The 16591-nt window shown below is 52.1% G+C and overlaps 1 protein-coding gene across 1 annotated transcript; it reads right to left on the bottom strand.

Annotated features, from left to right (window-relative positions):
* Positions 1–764: 764 nt before the first annotated feature.
* IUM83_03479 (Transposase, Tc1-like protein) lies at positions 765–3119 on the bottom strand (the record flags this gene model as incomplete). Its single annotated transcript, XM_067927484.1, has 3 exons — positions 765–1160; positions 1223–1258; positions 2694–3119. 3 exons carry the CDS (start codon positions 3117–3119, stop codon positions 765–767), a joined length of 858 nt encoding a protein of 285 aa, XP_067795555.1.
* Between the last annotated feature and the right edge of the window lie 13472 nt (positions 3120–16591).

The raw sequence follows: 16591 nt of genomic DNA, 5'->3' as shown, positions 1-16591 counted from the left end.
ATTGGATATCCCTTCCCAAATTTCCTTCATCTCTTCGTGATAATCGTCATCTACAAGTGGCACACACATGTAAACACGATTTGGCTATCATTCAGTCAACCTCGATACAGACCACCCACAATGTTTTCGAAGCTAATTGTTGTGCTGCCGGAAATCGTCGCAAATTCAGTGCGTCACCTGCTATATGTGAATTTTGCAATCAACTCATCCGCCATCAGTTGATGGCGATCGGAAACGACATTCTAAGACATGCTAGCCGTTTTAGTCCAGAGCAAAAAGATCAACGTCTGCGACAAATTTCCGCCAATCTTGCTCCATCCACTTCCTGTCTTGAATCCATGATTTACCCTTGGACTTGATATCATAGGATCCGGTCAACGCGCCTACAAATTGACTAAAAAAATAAACAAATATCGTACAGCAACCTTAGTAACGCATCCCTAGTAAAATAACTTTATTAAAGCAAATTCAGTAAAGCGACCTTACCCGCTGAGCTTCCACAGCTTTGGATCGATTGACGCAACAACATCAAGCGCAAAATGTTGGTTCATTACCGAGACTGTCAGTTCATCAAGTTTCTTTTTCTCCTTTCTGGCAGTTGTCACTGAAGCCTACATCGATCGGGTTAGATCTGGAGGGATTACAAAGGTGTACATGTCATCTTTTGGCCGCACGAATTCCCATTTACTACTCCGTCTCAAAATTGATGTCCTATCCCACTCTTTTTTTTGTCTCAAAAATGATGTTCTCAAACTGTATTTGATTTAACTATGGTGAGTAGTCTGTTCCCTGTAACGCTGCGACACAATTACGGCTGTTTTGGGGGAGCACTGAAGGCTCAGAGGAAGTCTTCCCTCCCGCTGAAGCTTCGCTTTGGCCATGTGAGGAGGCTTGAACGTGTTGCCTCCTGTATCCTGAATGCACAAGTCCATCGACCCCTGCAGGCTTAAGAACGCGGCATTAATTGTCGATGGCGGCAGCTCCCAGTACGCTGCTGTAACGGCATCAATGAGCTCATCAAAGCTGCGAGGTGTGCGCAGACGTTGGCGGGCTTGTATGGCTGCGAATAAGCCTAAGTCCAAGCAGTTGAGACCCGGGGAGTTCGGCGGTTGGCAGCACAGCTCGATATCCAGCTCCTGCTGCTGCACGGCGTCGGCAAACTGAGCATCGTCAACGCTAATATGGGCAGGGGCGTTGTCTTGCTGCACGCGCACATGCACACCGTCTCTTGCGGCCGGCCAGCGCTCGCGAACAGCAGCTAGAAGCTTTTCAATCGACATTGCACGATAGGTACCTTCATTTACGCGGCCTTCCTTGGTCACGATTGTCCCCGCCGGACGCCTGGTACTGCTGCGGACAGCAGCTTCCCGCACGATGAAGGGCCATACCATAAATTATCCGACCTCCGACCAGCTCCGACCTGTACCAAAACACTGGTACCCCCTATCACATACCTTCACAAGTTGATATATTAGTTTATGCTTTTAGTTGTGTGCCACACCGATCACTTTCATTCAGGCGAGGCCGGGGTGGACAGCAGGAGGCGGTGTCGGCAGGAGGCGGCGGCGGGGTGTCGGCAGGAGGCGGCGGCGGGGTGTCGGCAGGAGGCGGCGGCGGGGTGTCGGCAGGAGGCGGCGGCGGGGTGTCGGCAGGAGGCGGTGGCAGCGGGGCGGAAGCGGGGTGGACGGCGGAGTGGACGGCGGGGAGGCGGCAGGACGAGCGGCGGCGGAGTGGACGGCGGAGTGGACGGCGGGGAGGCGGCAGGAGGAGGCGACGGCGGCAGGAGACGGCGGCAGGAGGAGGCAGGAGGAGGCAGGAGGAGGCGGCGGCAGTGGCAGCGGGGGCAGCAGTTTGCGCCGACGACCTTGATGGCTTACCCGGCAGGGCGGCTGGCAGGCTGCCCGTTTGGTGAGCACCTGCAAGCGTCACGCCGCGCCCTCTGGCAGCCTCCAGCGACCCTGCCGCCACGTTGCAAGTAGCACTATATTAAATAAAAAGCGTAAATAAAAATGAAGTTCTTCATCATTAATGCACGCCTGACCTGCTAGGCCCTAACGCATTCACATTTTAATATTTAAAATGCGGGATATTAGTAAATTTATTCCATGTACGCTCATACATTTTTTTACAGAGTGCATGTGTACCTGAACGACGGTACAGGTCGGAGACGGTCGGAGACATGACAAATATGCGTGTGATATGCAATTATATTAGAATTTGTATTGCCATATACATATTTTGCGTGTGCCTCCGACCCGATACGTCGGATCTGCCAGCATACCGGACTCACCTACCCCTATCGAAATCTATTGGCCGAAATCCAAAAGAGACGTATGATGATTAGCCTAAATAAATAAAAAATGCTGTGATTGGCTATTAAAGGCAATACAAAATTTAAGTTAGGTCGGAGAGTTGATGATATTCTACCATATGCCTAGCTTTCCGTCGAAAAAGGAGCCCGAGGCCTCGCCCCATCTTGGTCTTCCTACCGCAGCAAGCATCATCACCTTAGTGATGTAGCGCTTGGAACGAACTTGGCGGTGGGGCTCTGCTTCGCCAGGAAGAAGATAGTATCGGCGGCGGACGGTTGTCATGTAGAATAGTTTTTCGTCTGCATGAATGGTGTCATCCATGTCTCTAAACAGCAAAGACAATGGCTCAACATGCCCGATGCACCAGGTTAGTCTTGCTACCTTGTTCTCTTCCGTCAGAAGTAGCTTTACATTGCTAGTGTGTGCCACGAGCTTCCCGTCCTTGACACGACGCTGCAGGGTTGCTCTCGACACACCGCATGACAACGCTGCCGAGCGCAATGTGCTGCGCTGCTCCAGCGGGGTAATCCGCAGCCGCTCCAACTTGGCCGACAAATCCGCCATTGGGCGGCCACGATCACGGCGGCGAGACTCAGCACACAGTCGGCCCGACTTGGCCTCCTCCTCCTTCGCGCGCCGCCATAACCTTGAGATCGTGCGAGGGCTGACTTGGTACTTCTCCGCCACCCCCTTCACGGCGCCTCGTCGAGGAACGCCGTTCACCGATCGCTGCAGCAGCGACACAATGACCTGCTCGCGGTCGATGTCAGTGAGCTCCCGCCTTCGCGGCGTGCTTGAAACCTCCATTGGACTGGGAAAGTAGGAGAATGAGCGGATCTGGACGCTTGGTTTTAGGAGGAAGGGCGACATCTGCGATCTGCCGCCCTGTCCCAGCTCTTAAATCACCTCCGAGGCCATTCATTTCGTCACTCTGCTGTCAAAACTAACCGGGCTGAGTAAATAAGCACACGGTTCAAACCATTTGCCAAACCGCGCTGCAAAATACCAAATATTGACAAAACGCGCATGTGTTCTACAACAATGGGACATCAATTTTGAGACGGAGTAGTACACTTGATAGTAAGCGCCTTAAGGTATGCATCGTCCAGCGGAACAGGGTACTTCTCCAATATCGTCATCACGGACTTTGGATTAGGGGTGTATCTGGTCCACATCAGCAGCTGATCTAAATTCACTATGAGAGCACGTGGATACTTGTGTACAGCCAGACGATCTGGCTTTGATGAAAGTTTCATTTGACGCAATTTTTTGGGTGTCGACCTTGAATTCCCTCGACGATTTGGCTTCGTTACGTTAATAATATCCACTTGACGAGCGGGTTGCTTTCGAACAGGAAAATGTTTTGCAATCCCGTCGTTATCCTTGTCTTTGCTGCCTTCGGGGTATTGGTCTGCAGTAGGTCATGGCACTTTGGACTTTGATACGTCTTGTTCTACTTGTGCCAATTGCGTTGGTGGCGCTTCATCCCCATCCTCGTCTGACAATCCGTCAATACTAGCACCTTCAAGAGCATCCATTAGACTAGCAGTGCCTATGGCTTTAGCAGGATCTAAAATCGACAATACACTTGCTTCACTATCATTTTCATCGCCACTGTCTTCATTAGCATCGTTAGCTAGGCCAATTGTTTCATATTGTGTGTCCTCTGTATGAGTGCCGCCTTGTGCGGTACTTTGCTTCGTTCGACTCAGGTCAACATCCACGGTTTTCTTCCATGCATCAAGCTCACGATAGAAATCAGCACTTGGCATGTTCGATAGATGATCAAGTACAGGCTCTAGCATCGCTTTCGCGTAGGTATACTTCTCTGCTGAAGCCAAAACCACATGGTTGGCACGTTCATTGCGTCGCAGGCGAATGTAGACAACTTGTTTCGGGGCCTTGGACCCAGGAACAGAAGAAGGTTTACTGTCACCATTCGACAACTTTACTTTCGGCGACTTTAGCGTAGACATTTGCACAATTGGCAGTAAGGAATCGGCTGCAGCCGGGAGTTCAACGATAACTTCTAACGCAGATAATGTACTCCATCGCTCGTGAATTGCCATAGTAGGTAACATTTTAATTCCGTGACCTTCGTGTGCTAAGTACATCAGATGCTGGTATGGCGACCTGTTAGATTTGAAAAAAAAGAGACAGGAGCAGATCCACCCCCCGTCGTGACATCTAAAAGACTGGTTGAAACAATACACAACCCAATTGGAAGTAATACTGCCAACTCGCTTGCAAGTTGCACGATCCATTAGGTTAAGTTACTGCTCCCATTCTTTTTTAACCTTTGCAAGCACTCCCAAAGATAATCGACGGGCCACAACTCTTAACAATTTGGGGACTGTCTTGGACATACGAGACGTCGAGTGCTGTTGTCCGATGGAAGTTCAATTTGCTGAGTGATCGTCATCTGGTGCTATAGAAGACCAGCAATTGTCTAGTCAATCCTAGTATTGTGCCCCAGTAGCAGTTTTAGTTGATTCCAGTTTGATTCCATTCTATTTGTCGTTGTGTTGCCCGCCGTGAAGTATTTACCAGGGGCATAATTTGCCCACATTTCACGACAAGAATTCCAGTTTTTATCAAAGTACGAGAAGACAAACTGAATCTTAATGATCCCATAGTATTGCTTCAACACGTCGTATCCCCTGTAATAATTTGCTTCCATACGGCTGTGAAGTAGTTTCATCATGAAGTCGACGAGCCCTTCACGGTCCGACATTATCAAGCAAAACGTCGACCGCTGTAACACCTTAATATGATATTGCGTGAAACTGATACAAGAGTACTTTCGCTTCAGGAAATAATTCCTCCAACACACGTCATTCAACGAAGGCCTTGTCGATTACGAAAGCAGAAATGTTTGCCCAACCGGGGTTCTTCTCCTTAAAATAATTCTAAACTGTTGACATTGTCGCTGCTTGCTCATTGAGGCAAACGAAATCCAACAAAGGAAATCCTCTGCCGGTTGCCGTAGTGACGACAAGGCTCCCTAAACATCAAATACATATATATATATATATACAAGGTTGCTATATGCGAGTAGTTACACTTACCCAGGTGATACCCAAGATTATTTGTACCATGCGTGAAATTCATTGTGAGAGTCTCGCCCCAGAGCTCGAACATCAACTTTTGCACTTTTGTTTGTATAACAATTCCACACGTCACATTCATCTGATCTTGAATAACAAGAACATCACTACCGTCCAATTGACGAAGAGCATGTAGCATGTCTTTCATGCGGTCTTCGGCAGAATCATGACCCATTTTACTCCAAATGAGGTTTCGTGTTTGCTGAGGTGTAACTTTACAACCTGACAAAATAGTGTTTACAGAAGCTCCGTGTAAGCAAGCATGCCGACGATAATGTAGGGCTAGCAAAATCGCACCTTTGCTCGCATTGAGGGAGTTAGCTATATGTTTTGAGGATACGCGTGCGTGCGCCAATGTCTTTACATCCTCTCGATCTTGCTTGTCGAGCGGCAATGTTTTCGTTGTTAGGTAGGACGAAGCCACCGCGGCTGTTGTCGGATGTGAATGGGTATGGTTCTAGTTGACACAACAAACGCGCGTTAGAAACCGAGTAGAGTCAATGTATTGCATCTATCGCGTACCTCATTCCAAATTATGATCTTGTTTTCTACCAGCTGGATGGTTGATGTCAATAGTGCCTTGCACCCGCAATAGCGGGTTTTGCGATTACGAAAGCCTTTCGACCGCGACCCTTGCTTGACGCCATGAGTACAGTGATTTTTTGTTGTAGGACCACTGAAATCCAGTGGGTAGTTGATCTTCAAGGGTGCTGAACATTAGCCAAAATATCAACGTAATCGTCAATTTTAATTATATCATTTCATTACCGCACAACAATCAAATCTATTATGCAACGCCGCTGTTTCCGAGGATCGGACGCGGAACTTGAGGTTGTTCTCAGTTTGTAGTCCATGAAGACCTTGTCAAATTGCGCCCATGTCTCGATAACTCTAGATGGAAATCTCGGCACCACATTTAGAATCTTATTCTGACCCTCGGCAAGTGTTTCATATTCATCGTCATGCTTGCTTGCACGTTTTCGAGGTGCGTACTCCGTGCCCACTAATTAGTCATTTCAATCATCATCGCATCCTCCATTACCAACAACAGCATCGCGCTCATCAGTATCAAAGCCGTTAACACCACTTTCGACTTGGATTGTATCTGTTACAGCGTCTTGTCCATTGGGGTCAATTTCCAGCTTTTTTTCTCTTATGAGCCGAGGTATGAGGTGGGTGGCGACGTTTCTGAAGTGTCGAACGGGGATATCGTTTTAATATCTTGTCACCTGCCAAATACACAACAATATGCGTGAAAACACTAGTTATATAATTTGCAATCCTGGCTTAAAACGACCATAATACCTGACGCTTCTTGGCGGTGAGGCCTAACGCCTAGCTGCTTCCTCTTCCCAACTGGTATCGCGAGAGCTAATTACAGAAACACAACCATATCAGATTATGTCAAACGCGGTGTACACGTAGTTAAGGCTTGTCCTCGATTTGTCGCGCAAGCGTCGGCCTGTTGTGTGAAATGAATAAATACAAGACTCGTCAGGAGTATCCATACGACAACACATGATCATTTATCTTACCGCTCGCAGGGTTGCCCAGCGAAGAAGCCATGGAACCTCAGCCGCTGTGGCCAAGTCCGTACTCCACGTGGCGTCCGTCCGGCGATTGAGAAATGAGAGGCTGTGGGTGGCTGACCGTTACTATTGCATTTAACCAAATCATATCTAGTGTGCGAGCTTCAAATATTACCGTACTTAAGCCGAGTGGGAATTTAGAGATTTAAATTACGCCCGGAATTTTTTAAATCTGCTAAAGCGACCCTAAATGTCCTGGCTTTTGTTAAAGCGACCGCACATGTCTTAGGTCGCAATAACAACTCCGTTGAGATGCAATGTATGATGTGTAGAAAATGAGTTGTGAAGACTTGGGTAGGAGAGCGTTGCTTGGGGCCGTCCTATCATGCGGCTTCAGTGTATGTCAAGGTCATACACGAGTACTCTTTCTGCTCTAACTTGCTATTCTTTGAGACCAGACAAGTCTACGCTTTCTGCTTTAATTTGTATGCATTCATGAAGCTGAGCTAGCAAATGCTTCGCATCTCCATTTACCAAAGAGGTTGAACAGGTTGCTTCTTCAGCACCAAGGCACGAGCACTTCTCGATGCGCCTGCAACAGCTGACGTCTCGCTAATTTATGGTACGCTTCTTTCCAACCATTTTGCAACACAGAGAAATGAACGGATTGTCCCACCAAGTCTCACATCCTATTTTCAAAATCACACTACACACACACTATTCTCAAAGACTAAAGCTTCGCCTCTAGTTGTTGGACATCTCTAACGAAAGACGCCCGCACCTGAATGGCCGTCCATGTCCACTACGCGGCCAAGCGGTTCCTACGCGTCTACCCACTGTTCGCCTTGGTGGTGTTCGTAGCCATCTGTATGGCACAAGCAATGCGCACGCACTACTACAAGCTCGCCCACTGCGACATCAAGCATTGGAGTTTGTGGGATGTTCTGACGTTCAAGAAGCGCTGATATACCTTCTGGACCATGTCGATCCAAGTGCTCGTAGATTCTATTTGGGGTCGTGTACGGGTCGGATCGTGTTAGAGGTCGTACGCACTGACGGGTCGTCGTTTTTAGAGATCGTTGTTTTGGTCATCAAGCGTACGTGTAGTCCAGTAACCGCAACTTCATCTTATCGCCCAACCGGGGCAACAACTCGGCGCCGTGCCTTTTGGCGCACCGTTTCGTGTAACCCCAGTGGAGTATGGCTAACCGTACACCTGGAGCTGGTAGCGAACCGCAGCAACGGTTCAATATCAACGAGTGGATGGCGACAGACAAGCTGCATGCATACCAAGGCAAGTAGTGTTTCGCTTAACATCCACGAATTGACACAGGTCTTCCAGCGTCGACATCAACAGCCAGATCAACATCGACGGCTTACACACGTAGTAGACTCGGTGCGTGTGTGTGCCCCCGGAGCCGTATGTCGGGAACGACAAGGAGGTTAGACGACCGTGATTCACACCGACCATCACGCCGTTCTCCCACGAAGCGAGCGAACGAGCCGTCAACGAAGCTCTTTCATGGGGACTACGAATACACTCTGACGTGGACTTCGAGTCGTAAGATTGTGATCAGGTGCATTGTGTACCGCAGCACAGGCTGTAAGGCTCCCTTGGAGATTCGACCCACTGACAGTGGCTATAACCTGGTGAATACCCACACTGGTGTGCAGACCTCTGCTGTAACTATTGATATCGTTGACTGCACGGTTGCGATGAAAAATCGTGTTGACAGTCTATCCGTGATCGATCATACTGCTCCTGTCAACGAAGTGTGGCAATAAGTGAGTGCTGAGTTCTACTAAGATGCCGATGTGATTCTCAAAGTACTACCGGAAGAACGAGTCAAACGTCGTGCTCGACATGCTGACAGTGATCGATCCTGAGCTAGTTCCACACCAAGCCATCTGCTGGGTCAAGTGTACAATTCGCGCACAATGCAGTGCACAAGGCGTTGTTTACTCACGACATGAATGGAAGCTTTTCTTGGGCTACTTCCGTGCTGCATGGCTAGAAAGCTACAACGTTGAGTCATGCAATGTTAGTGTGCCTGAGAATAGCCTTGTTGCGAGAACTAATAATCCTCTCCGAGAGTTGAACCGAGCTTCCCAAACCCGCATCCCAACATGACCCCTTTGGTTCAGTGGTTCAAGCGATTTCACAAGATTATGGCACAAACCTTACAAACAGGGCACAAGGTCGCCGCAAGAGGGGCAACAAGCGGAATGCGAAAAGCGGAAAGGAGCTCGGCGGCACGCTACCAGTACAGACACTGTAACGGTGTTACACGCGCAAGTGGCTACAAGCCACCTGTGAGTTTTAACAGATAAAATATCTATTAAAAGTTTTAGATACTTCCTCACCTTGGTGTAAGTCACACCAATGGATACGTTGAAGTGGGCCACCACAATGAGTGGTCCACACCTACCCAAAGATCCTATTGGTAGAAAGCAGCATCTTTCTACCAATTAGAGACGTGCATATTGGCGGGCCAGCCGCTGTCAATCCCTTTATAGATGATAAACAGTTTTAGCAGATTTAGGAGGAAGATCAATTTACAAACAGTACAGTTCTCATTTTACCTTAAACTACCTACTTGGTGTTTTATTTGATTTATATTATACTTGTGGACTCAAGTATAATTAATTCAAATTATTAATAAACTCCTACGCTTCCTCATACACGTAGCGCGACGTGTAAGCTAAAGTAGTGAGCCAAAGTAGGCCCACTACACCTGGTAGCACTTTGTAGTCCGTCCAACGACCGACGGCTTGACGTTCGCACGAGGTGTACGAACGCGGAGCCGAGAACCACATGAGCACGGAGGTGGCCATGGAGAGCTCCAACACGCCTGCAACGCATGTTGCACGCGCCGACTGCCCCCCCCCCCCCCCCCCCGTCTGACCCAGAGTGGGAAGCCCTCCAACGACTGTCAACAATCATTGGGGAGGCGGCGATAGCTACGATGCTGCGTACGCTATCGCCGACAAAGCAACATGGTGTTGCTCTGGGGTTCATCATGAATGAGCAGCGCGATGCTGCTTCCTCAGTGACGGCGTCGTCGGGGACGACACCGCGTGCTCAATCATTAAAATTGAGCGTGAGCAATTATGTAGGAAGAGAGGGCGAGCCTCTCCTCCGATGGCTTGTCGAACTCGACACAGCCATTGCGGCTCGACGTATCGTCGACCCGTTGTCAAAGGTTGCGTTCGCCGTGTCATGTCTTGGCGGACGAGCGAGGAGTTGGGCGTACGGACGCCGACTCTCAGATCCTACGTGCTTTAGCACGTACGAGATATTCAAAGAGGAGCTCAAACAAGCGTTTGAGCCCCCGCAAAATGAGTTCCGGTCGAGGGCGGAATTCCTCGACCTGCAGCAGGGTAAGCATGACGTCCATGCTTACGCGCAGCGTGCACGGTACTTGGTCTCGAACATCGTGACCAACCCGATAGACGAGGCGACTAAAGTCGTCACGTTCATGAAGGGGCTTAGTGATGGGCCTGTGAAGACCTATCTCTTCCGAGAGTACCCGAGTACTCTCGAAGCTGCGATTACTCTCGCAACGCAAGAAGAGTTTAGCCTGCGGCAGGCTAAACTGCATGCGAACGTGCCGAAGTCGCAACCGCGCCCGGTAGTGAGCACGGGGGGTCCGGAACCAATGGACCTCTCGAACGCAACAACTCCTGGTTACCAGCAGCAGGGAGACAACGGGCGATGCTTCCGTTGCGGAAGGATCGGTCACTTTGCACGGGGGTGCACAGCTCCCATGCTCCCTGGATGTGGCCGTCGTGGCGATGCTAGGCATTGCCGCGGACCAACAAAAAACGTGAACATCCAGTAGGCGCGGGGCGCCCTATTGGTAATGCAGTCACGCGTGTCGACATCGGGCACGCGACACTGAGGACTGCAGCCCCCAGTGAGACTAGCTCTCGCTGCAAGAAGCAAGATGACAAGCCGAACCGAGTCATCGTGAAGGTTTACTCGAAGAGAGCGAGTGGCTCTCTTGGAGCTCTGGTAGACTCAGGCGCGTCGAACAGTGCACAAGCGAGACCAACGTCGGCAATGCTGCCGACGTCAGAAGTAAAAAATGTGCTGGTTCCGGGAACCAACACTCGCGTTCAAGTACGCGTGGGACAGTCCCTGACCCGAAGAGGTCTGGTCGACACGACGCGTCGACTCCGGGAGTTGACACACCCTCAGTGATGAGGGGCTCCGCCAATAACTGGCGTCGAGGTGACGAAGGCGTGTCAACTCCGGGAGTTGACGCTGCAAACAGTGCGGACGGTTGCAAACGTACTACACTGACGCAATTTGCATGCTGTCGTGCAGCCGGACTGCACGACGAAGCGCCATGCGATCAAGCCGGACTTGATATCGCGCGCCCGCGGACAGGGTCTGCCGGCGAAGAGACACATTTCCGTGCAGCCGGGCTGCACGAAGGAAAATGCGGTCAAGCCGGGCTTGATACCGCGCGCCCGCGGACAGGGTCCGCCGGCAAACAACTGTCCACAGCCGGGCCTGGACCAGAAGAACAACTTGTGCGGAGCCGGGCTCCGCACAACAAGAAGACGGCGCATGCGAAGAACGCTGCGCAAGTCTTGGTTAGGGGCCGAGACGCTACACGAACTGTCTGCCGGGCAGACAGAGGCGGTGATAAACTTCTTGATGCGTACCAATACTGGATTCCAGTATCGCGAAATGGACCTCGCTAATCCTCCGACGACGGCGTCGGAGTCGACTTCGTTTCCAGTCATGAGCTGGAAGCGCTTCACGCGCGACTTGCACGATGGACGCATCGAGCAGGTCTGCGTTCTTTCGGACAGCGAACGAACGAAGAGCGATAGCGAAGAGCTGAGACAGCTCTTAATGGGAAGTACCACTGAGAGTGAGGACACTCTCAATGCGAAGACGAAGCGAGAGCGCTTCGAGGAACAAGGTTGGGACTCGCTGAAGTCTAGTCCCTATTACGAATTGTTGAGGGAGTGCAAAGACGTACTCCCGGAAGAGATTCCTGCGGAGCTTCCGCGGGATAAGGGTATTCAGCTCGAGATTGATCTCGTGCCGGGCACGAAGTACTGTGTCACGCGGCAGTGGTCACTGCCGCGAGAACAAGTAAAAGCAATCGACGACTTCTTTGAAAGTCGTCGCAAAGCAGGACAAGTGCGGGAATCAAAGTCCCCGCACAGTGCTCCGACGTTCTGTGTCAAAACGCCACAGGGTGGATGGCGCAGACGCCGATACCACGAAAAGATGTTATCATCGATTCGATGGCCGGGAGCACCGTTTACAGTGCTCTCGACTTACGAGATGGATTCTATCAGATCCTAATGCATGAGAGCGACAATCCTCTCACGGCAGTGAGCACGCCAAGCGACATGCTCTGGGAATGGCTAGTAATGCCACAGGGGCTTAAGAATGCCCCTGCGACTTTCAACAGGTGCGTGACGCACTTGTTGCGCTCGGTGCGCGACTTTGCGCCGAACTACTTCGATGATGTGTTCATCCACAGCCGGGCTGTGGACGGGAAGACCGACGTAGAGATGCACAGGGTGCATCTCCGGAACCTACTTGAGCTTATGAGAACACATAAGCTCTACGCGAACCTGAAGAAGTGTATCTTCGGGGCGAGCGAGATACCCGTCCTCGGGTGTCTCGTAGGGAAGAATGGTGTTCGCCCTGACCCGGAAAAGGTCAGAGTGATCAATGAATGGCCAACGCCTTCAAGTGTCAAGGAACTGAGGCAGTTCCTTGGCTTGGCCACGTACTCGCACAAGTACGTGGAGGATTACACGGGCAAGATCCGCCCGCTGTCACAGCTTCTTAAGAAGGAAGCTGTGTGGAATTGGACACCCGATTGCCAAAAGGCATTCGATGCAGTCAAGCGGGGCTTGACTGAGGCGCCGATCTTGGCAGTGGCTGACCAAGATCGCCCATTTCACGTAGTGTGTGACGCATCCGATTTCGCGATCTGATGCGCGTTGATGCAGCACGATCACGAGGGCCGTGATCGTGTCGTCTACTACCAATCGCGTCAGCTGAAGCCAGCTGAGCGCAACTATCCGGTGCATGACACGGAACTCCTTGCCATGCAGTACGCACTCGCAAAGTTCCGAGTGTATTTGCTTGGAAGTAGACTGTTTGTGGTCTACACCGACCATGCATCACTGCGCACTGCCGTGAAGTCACCACACATATCACAAAGAATGGCGAGATGGCTCTCATTCTTTGCGGAGTATAACTTCCGGGTCGAATACAACCCGGAAGGTTGAATGTGGTGGCCGACGCGTTATCACGTCGGCCGGATTATGCAGAAGCTGTTGACGTCAATGCCATTGCCGCCATGCGATCGAGCACACCCACGTCGTCTCTGTTGGACGACGTGAAGGCCGCATACGCGCACGACGCGGACACGAAACTCTTGCTGGCCTATGGCACAGCACCTTCTGACAAGGCTCGTCAGAAGTTGCCCAAGCACCTTCGTGCGCGGGAGTAATCGTAATGACGTAGGAATATCCAACGTGTAGGCTTCACCGTTAACCTTCACGACTCTGAAGGGACCAATAAAACGAAGCGCGAGTTTGCTCGCGCCAAGATTGGTAACTGCGGAAGAGCGAATGCCGTCGGCGACAAGAGGACTTGTTCTCCTATCCGGAAGGTAGCCATATTCTTGTGTCCGCGCCTGTCCGCGTTCTCTTTTTGTTTATCCACTGCATCTTGAAGTGCATCGCGCACAAAACGGGCGATTGACGCGCGTCGCTGGACAAACGCCGAAACGGCGGCGTTATCGACCTGGCACGCCGGGGACTTCGGCGCGTAGCTGGCCGCAACTTGAGTACCGGTATTGCCGGGGTCAATCAGGGCTCGCGTAGTCCATGCTGCGAGAGGAGACGCCGTGGAGCTCGGCGTCGCGAGAGCATGTTTCGTCTTGAAGCGGGTGACCGCGTTCAGTGACTCGGGGTCGTCAGCCCCACTCGTCACAACATATTCATCATTGCCACCGTCATCATCCCCACCCAGAGTGGAGGCACCAGACACCGTGGGATGGCCCACGGCGAGGAGAGCTGGGTCGCGCGGGTGCCGCGCGTTCTTCGCGAAGAACGGGGTCAGCCCCGTCGAGGCGTGCTCGGCGTTGTTGAGTACGAACTCGGCAAGGGGTAAGAACTTGCTCTAACTCGCGAAAGAAGTTGCGTAACTCCGAAGAACATCTTCGAGGACCCTGTTGACCCGCTCTGTCTGGCCATCCGTCTCCGGATGGGCTGCCGTCGGCATCGACAGCTTCGTCCCCAGAAGCTGGAAGAGGGCGGTCCAGAACGCGGACGGGAACCGCGGGTCACGATCGGAGATGATCGACTCCGGTAAACCGTGGTGGCGAAATACGCAATCGACGAAATGCGCCGCGGTCTCAGCCGTGGTGACCGTATCACTCACGGGGGTGAGATGCACCATCTTCGTGAATCGATCCACGAAAACCAAGACGCCGTTCCGACCGTCGGCATCGGGAGGGAGCCCGAAGACAAAGTCCATGGAAACTGAGCGCCAGGCCTCAGTTACGATCGGCAGCGGGTGCAGGGGCGCTTGTAACGACTTAGACGGCTTCACTCGTTGGCAGGTCTCACAAGTGCGGACCCACTTACGCACCCATTTGTACATGCGGGGCCAGTAAAAGTCGCGGGATACTGCCGCGAAGGTCTTCTCGCGGCCCTAGTGTGTGCCCATGGGACTACCATGGAACTCGTGAATGATGCGATCTCGCAGATCGTCGTCGTTGGGTACGACGACTCGCGGAGCATTGAAACGATCGATGTCGTAGTACAGCAGATCATTGTCAAGATGGTAGCGGTCGATCCGGTTGCGCGTATTGCGCGAGAGGGCTCCCAGCGTCTCGTCACTGGGAGAGCGGAGGTACGCCAAGATGTTGGCGTAGACCGCATCGTCTGTGTACGCCGCGACGATCTCATTGCGTAGATCCATCTCGGGGGACACAGACGTCAGGTTGATACCTGACGCAGCGCACACTGCGCAGTGATCATCGCCTTCATCCTCGTCGTCAATCACTTGACGACCCAACACGACACGAGGATCGTAATCGGGTCGCCGAGACAGCGCGTCGGCGAGGATATTGTTCTTGTAGTGCACGAAGAAGTTGTAGTCGGCGAAGAACGACAACCAGCGCGCCATACGCTGGGATAGATGCGGCGACTTCATCGCTGTCCGCAGCGATGCATGATCTGTGTACACGGCGAATGCCTGTTCGCCCAGCAGGTACACTCTGAATTTTATCAGGGCATACCGCATCGCAAGGGGCTCCTTGTCGTGTACGGGGTAGTTGCGCTCAGCCGGCTTCATCTGTCGTGACTGGTAACTCACGACTCGCTCATGACCTTCATTGTCGAACTGCATGAGCGCGCACCCGATAGCGAAATCGCTAGCGTCGCACACAACGTGGAAAGGCTTTGAATCGTCGGGGAGCATCAGTATTGGCGCAGATGCCAAGCTCTTCTCCACCGAGTCGAATGCGGCTTGGTGCTCGGGACGCCAAGACCACGTGGCGTCTTTCTTCAACAGGGATGATAGAGGCTGGATCAGTCCGGTGTAGTCTTTGGTGTATCTGTGCAGATAGTTCGTGAGACCCAGCCACTGACGGAGCTCAGAGGGACTTGTGGGCGTAGGCCACGAGCAAATGGACGAAACCTTCTCCGGGTCAGCTCGTACTCCCTTCTTGGTCACGTAACAGCCGAGCACCGGAATCTCCGGTGCACAAAATACACACTTCTTGAGATTGGCGTACAGTTTGTTCTCTCTCATCACTTGAAAGACTTGCCTCAAGTGCTGGATATGGAATCCGAGCGCGCTGAGACCATCCTCAGCGCTACTGTGGACGAAGATATCGTCGAAGTAACTCGGCGCGAAGTCGCGGAGTGGGCGAAGCACATGGGAAACCATGCGATTGAACGTGGCGGGTGCGTTCTTCAGACCTTGGGGCATGACGAGCCACTCCCAGAGCATTCCGCTGGGAGTACTGACGGCCGTGAGAGGGATGTCACTCACGCGCATCAGTATCTGATAAAAGCCACCGGTCAGGTTGATGGCACTGAAGATGACACTGCCCGACATGGAATCCAGTACCATGTCCTTGCGGGGGATCGGGGTCTGCGCCGGGATGGTGGCGTCGTTGAGCTTGTTGAAAGCGTGGACGATGCGCCAACCACCCATGACCTTCTTCACACAGAAGGTCGGACTCGAATGTGGGGAGGTACTCTCGCGGGCGTGACCGGCTTGCCGGCGACCTTCGAAGAAGTCGTCGATGGCCTTGACTTGATCGCGCGGTAGTGGCCACTGCCGTGTCACGTAATACTTCGCGCCGGGTGCGAGGTCTATCTCGTGGCGAACGCCACGATCCGCTGGAAGAGCCGCAGGGACCTTGTCTGGGAAGACGTCGGCAAATTCGCGGGCTGTCTTGTAGACCGGGTTACCAGACGCCTTTAGGGTTTCCCAAGACTGCGCGGCGAAGCGCTCTATGGTCTTGACGACGCGTCGTCGAGCTCAACAGAGTTAATCTCGTGAGGCACCGAGTCAGCGTCGGTGATCAGACAGACTTGCTCGATGTCCCCGGCCTTAAGGTCTCGGAGGAACTTCTTCCAG

The sequence above is a fragment of the Phytophthora cinnamomi genome (assembly GCF_018691715.1).
Source record: "Phytophthora cinnamomi strain GKB4 chromosome Unknown Contig21, whole genome shotgun sequence".
Classification (NCBI taxonomy): domain Eukaryota; phylum Oomycota; class Peronosporomycetes; order Peronosporales; family Peronosporaceae; genus Phytophthora; species Phytophthora cinnamomi.
The sequence above is the reverse complement of the archived record's forward strand: the minus strand, read 5'-3'. Positions and strand labels throughout refer to the sequence as shown.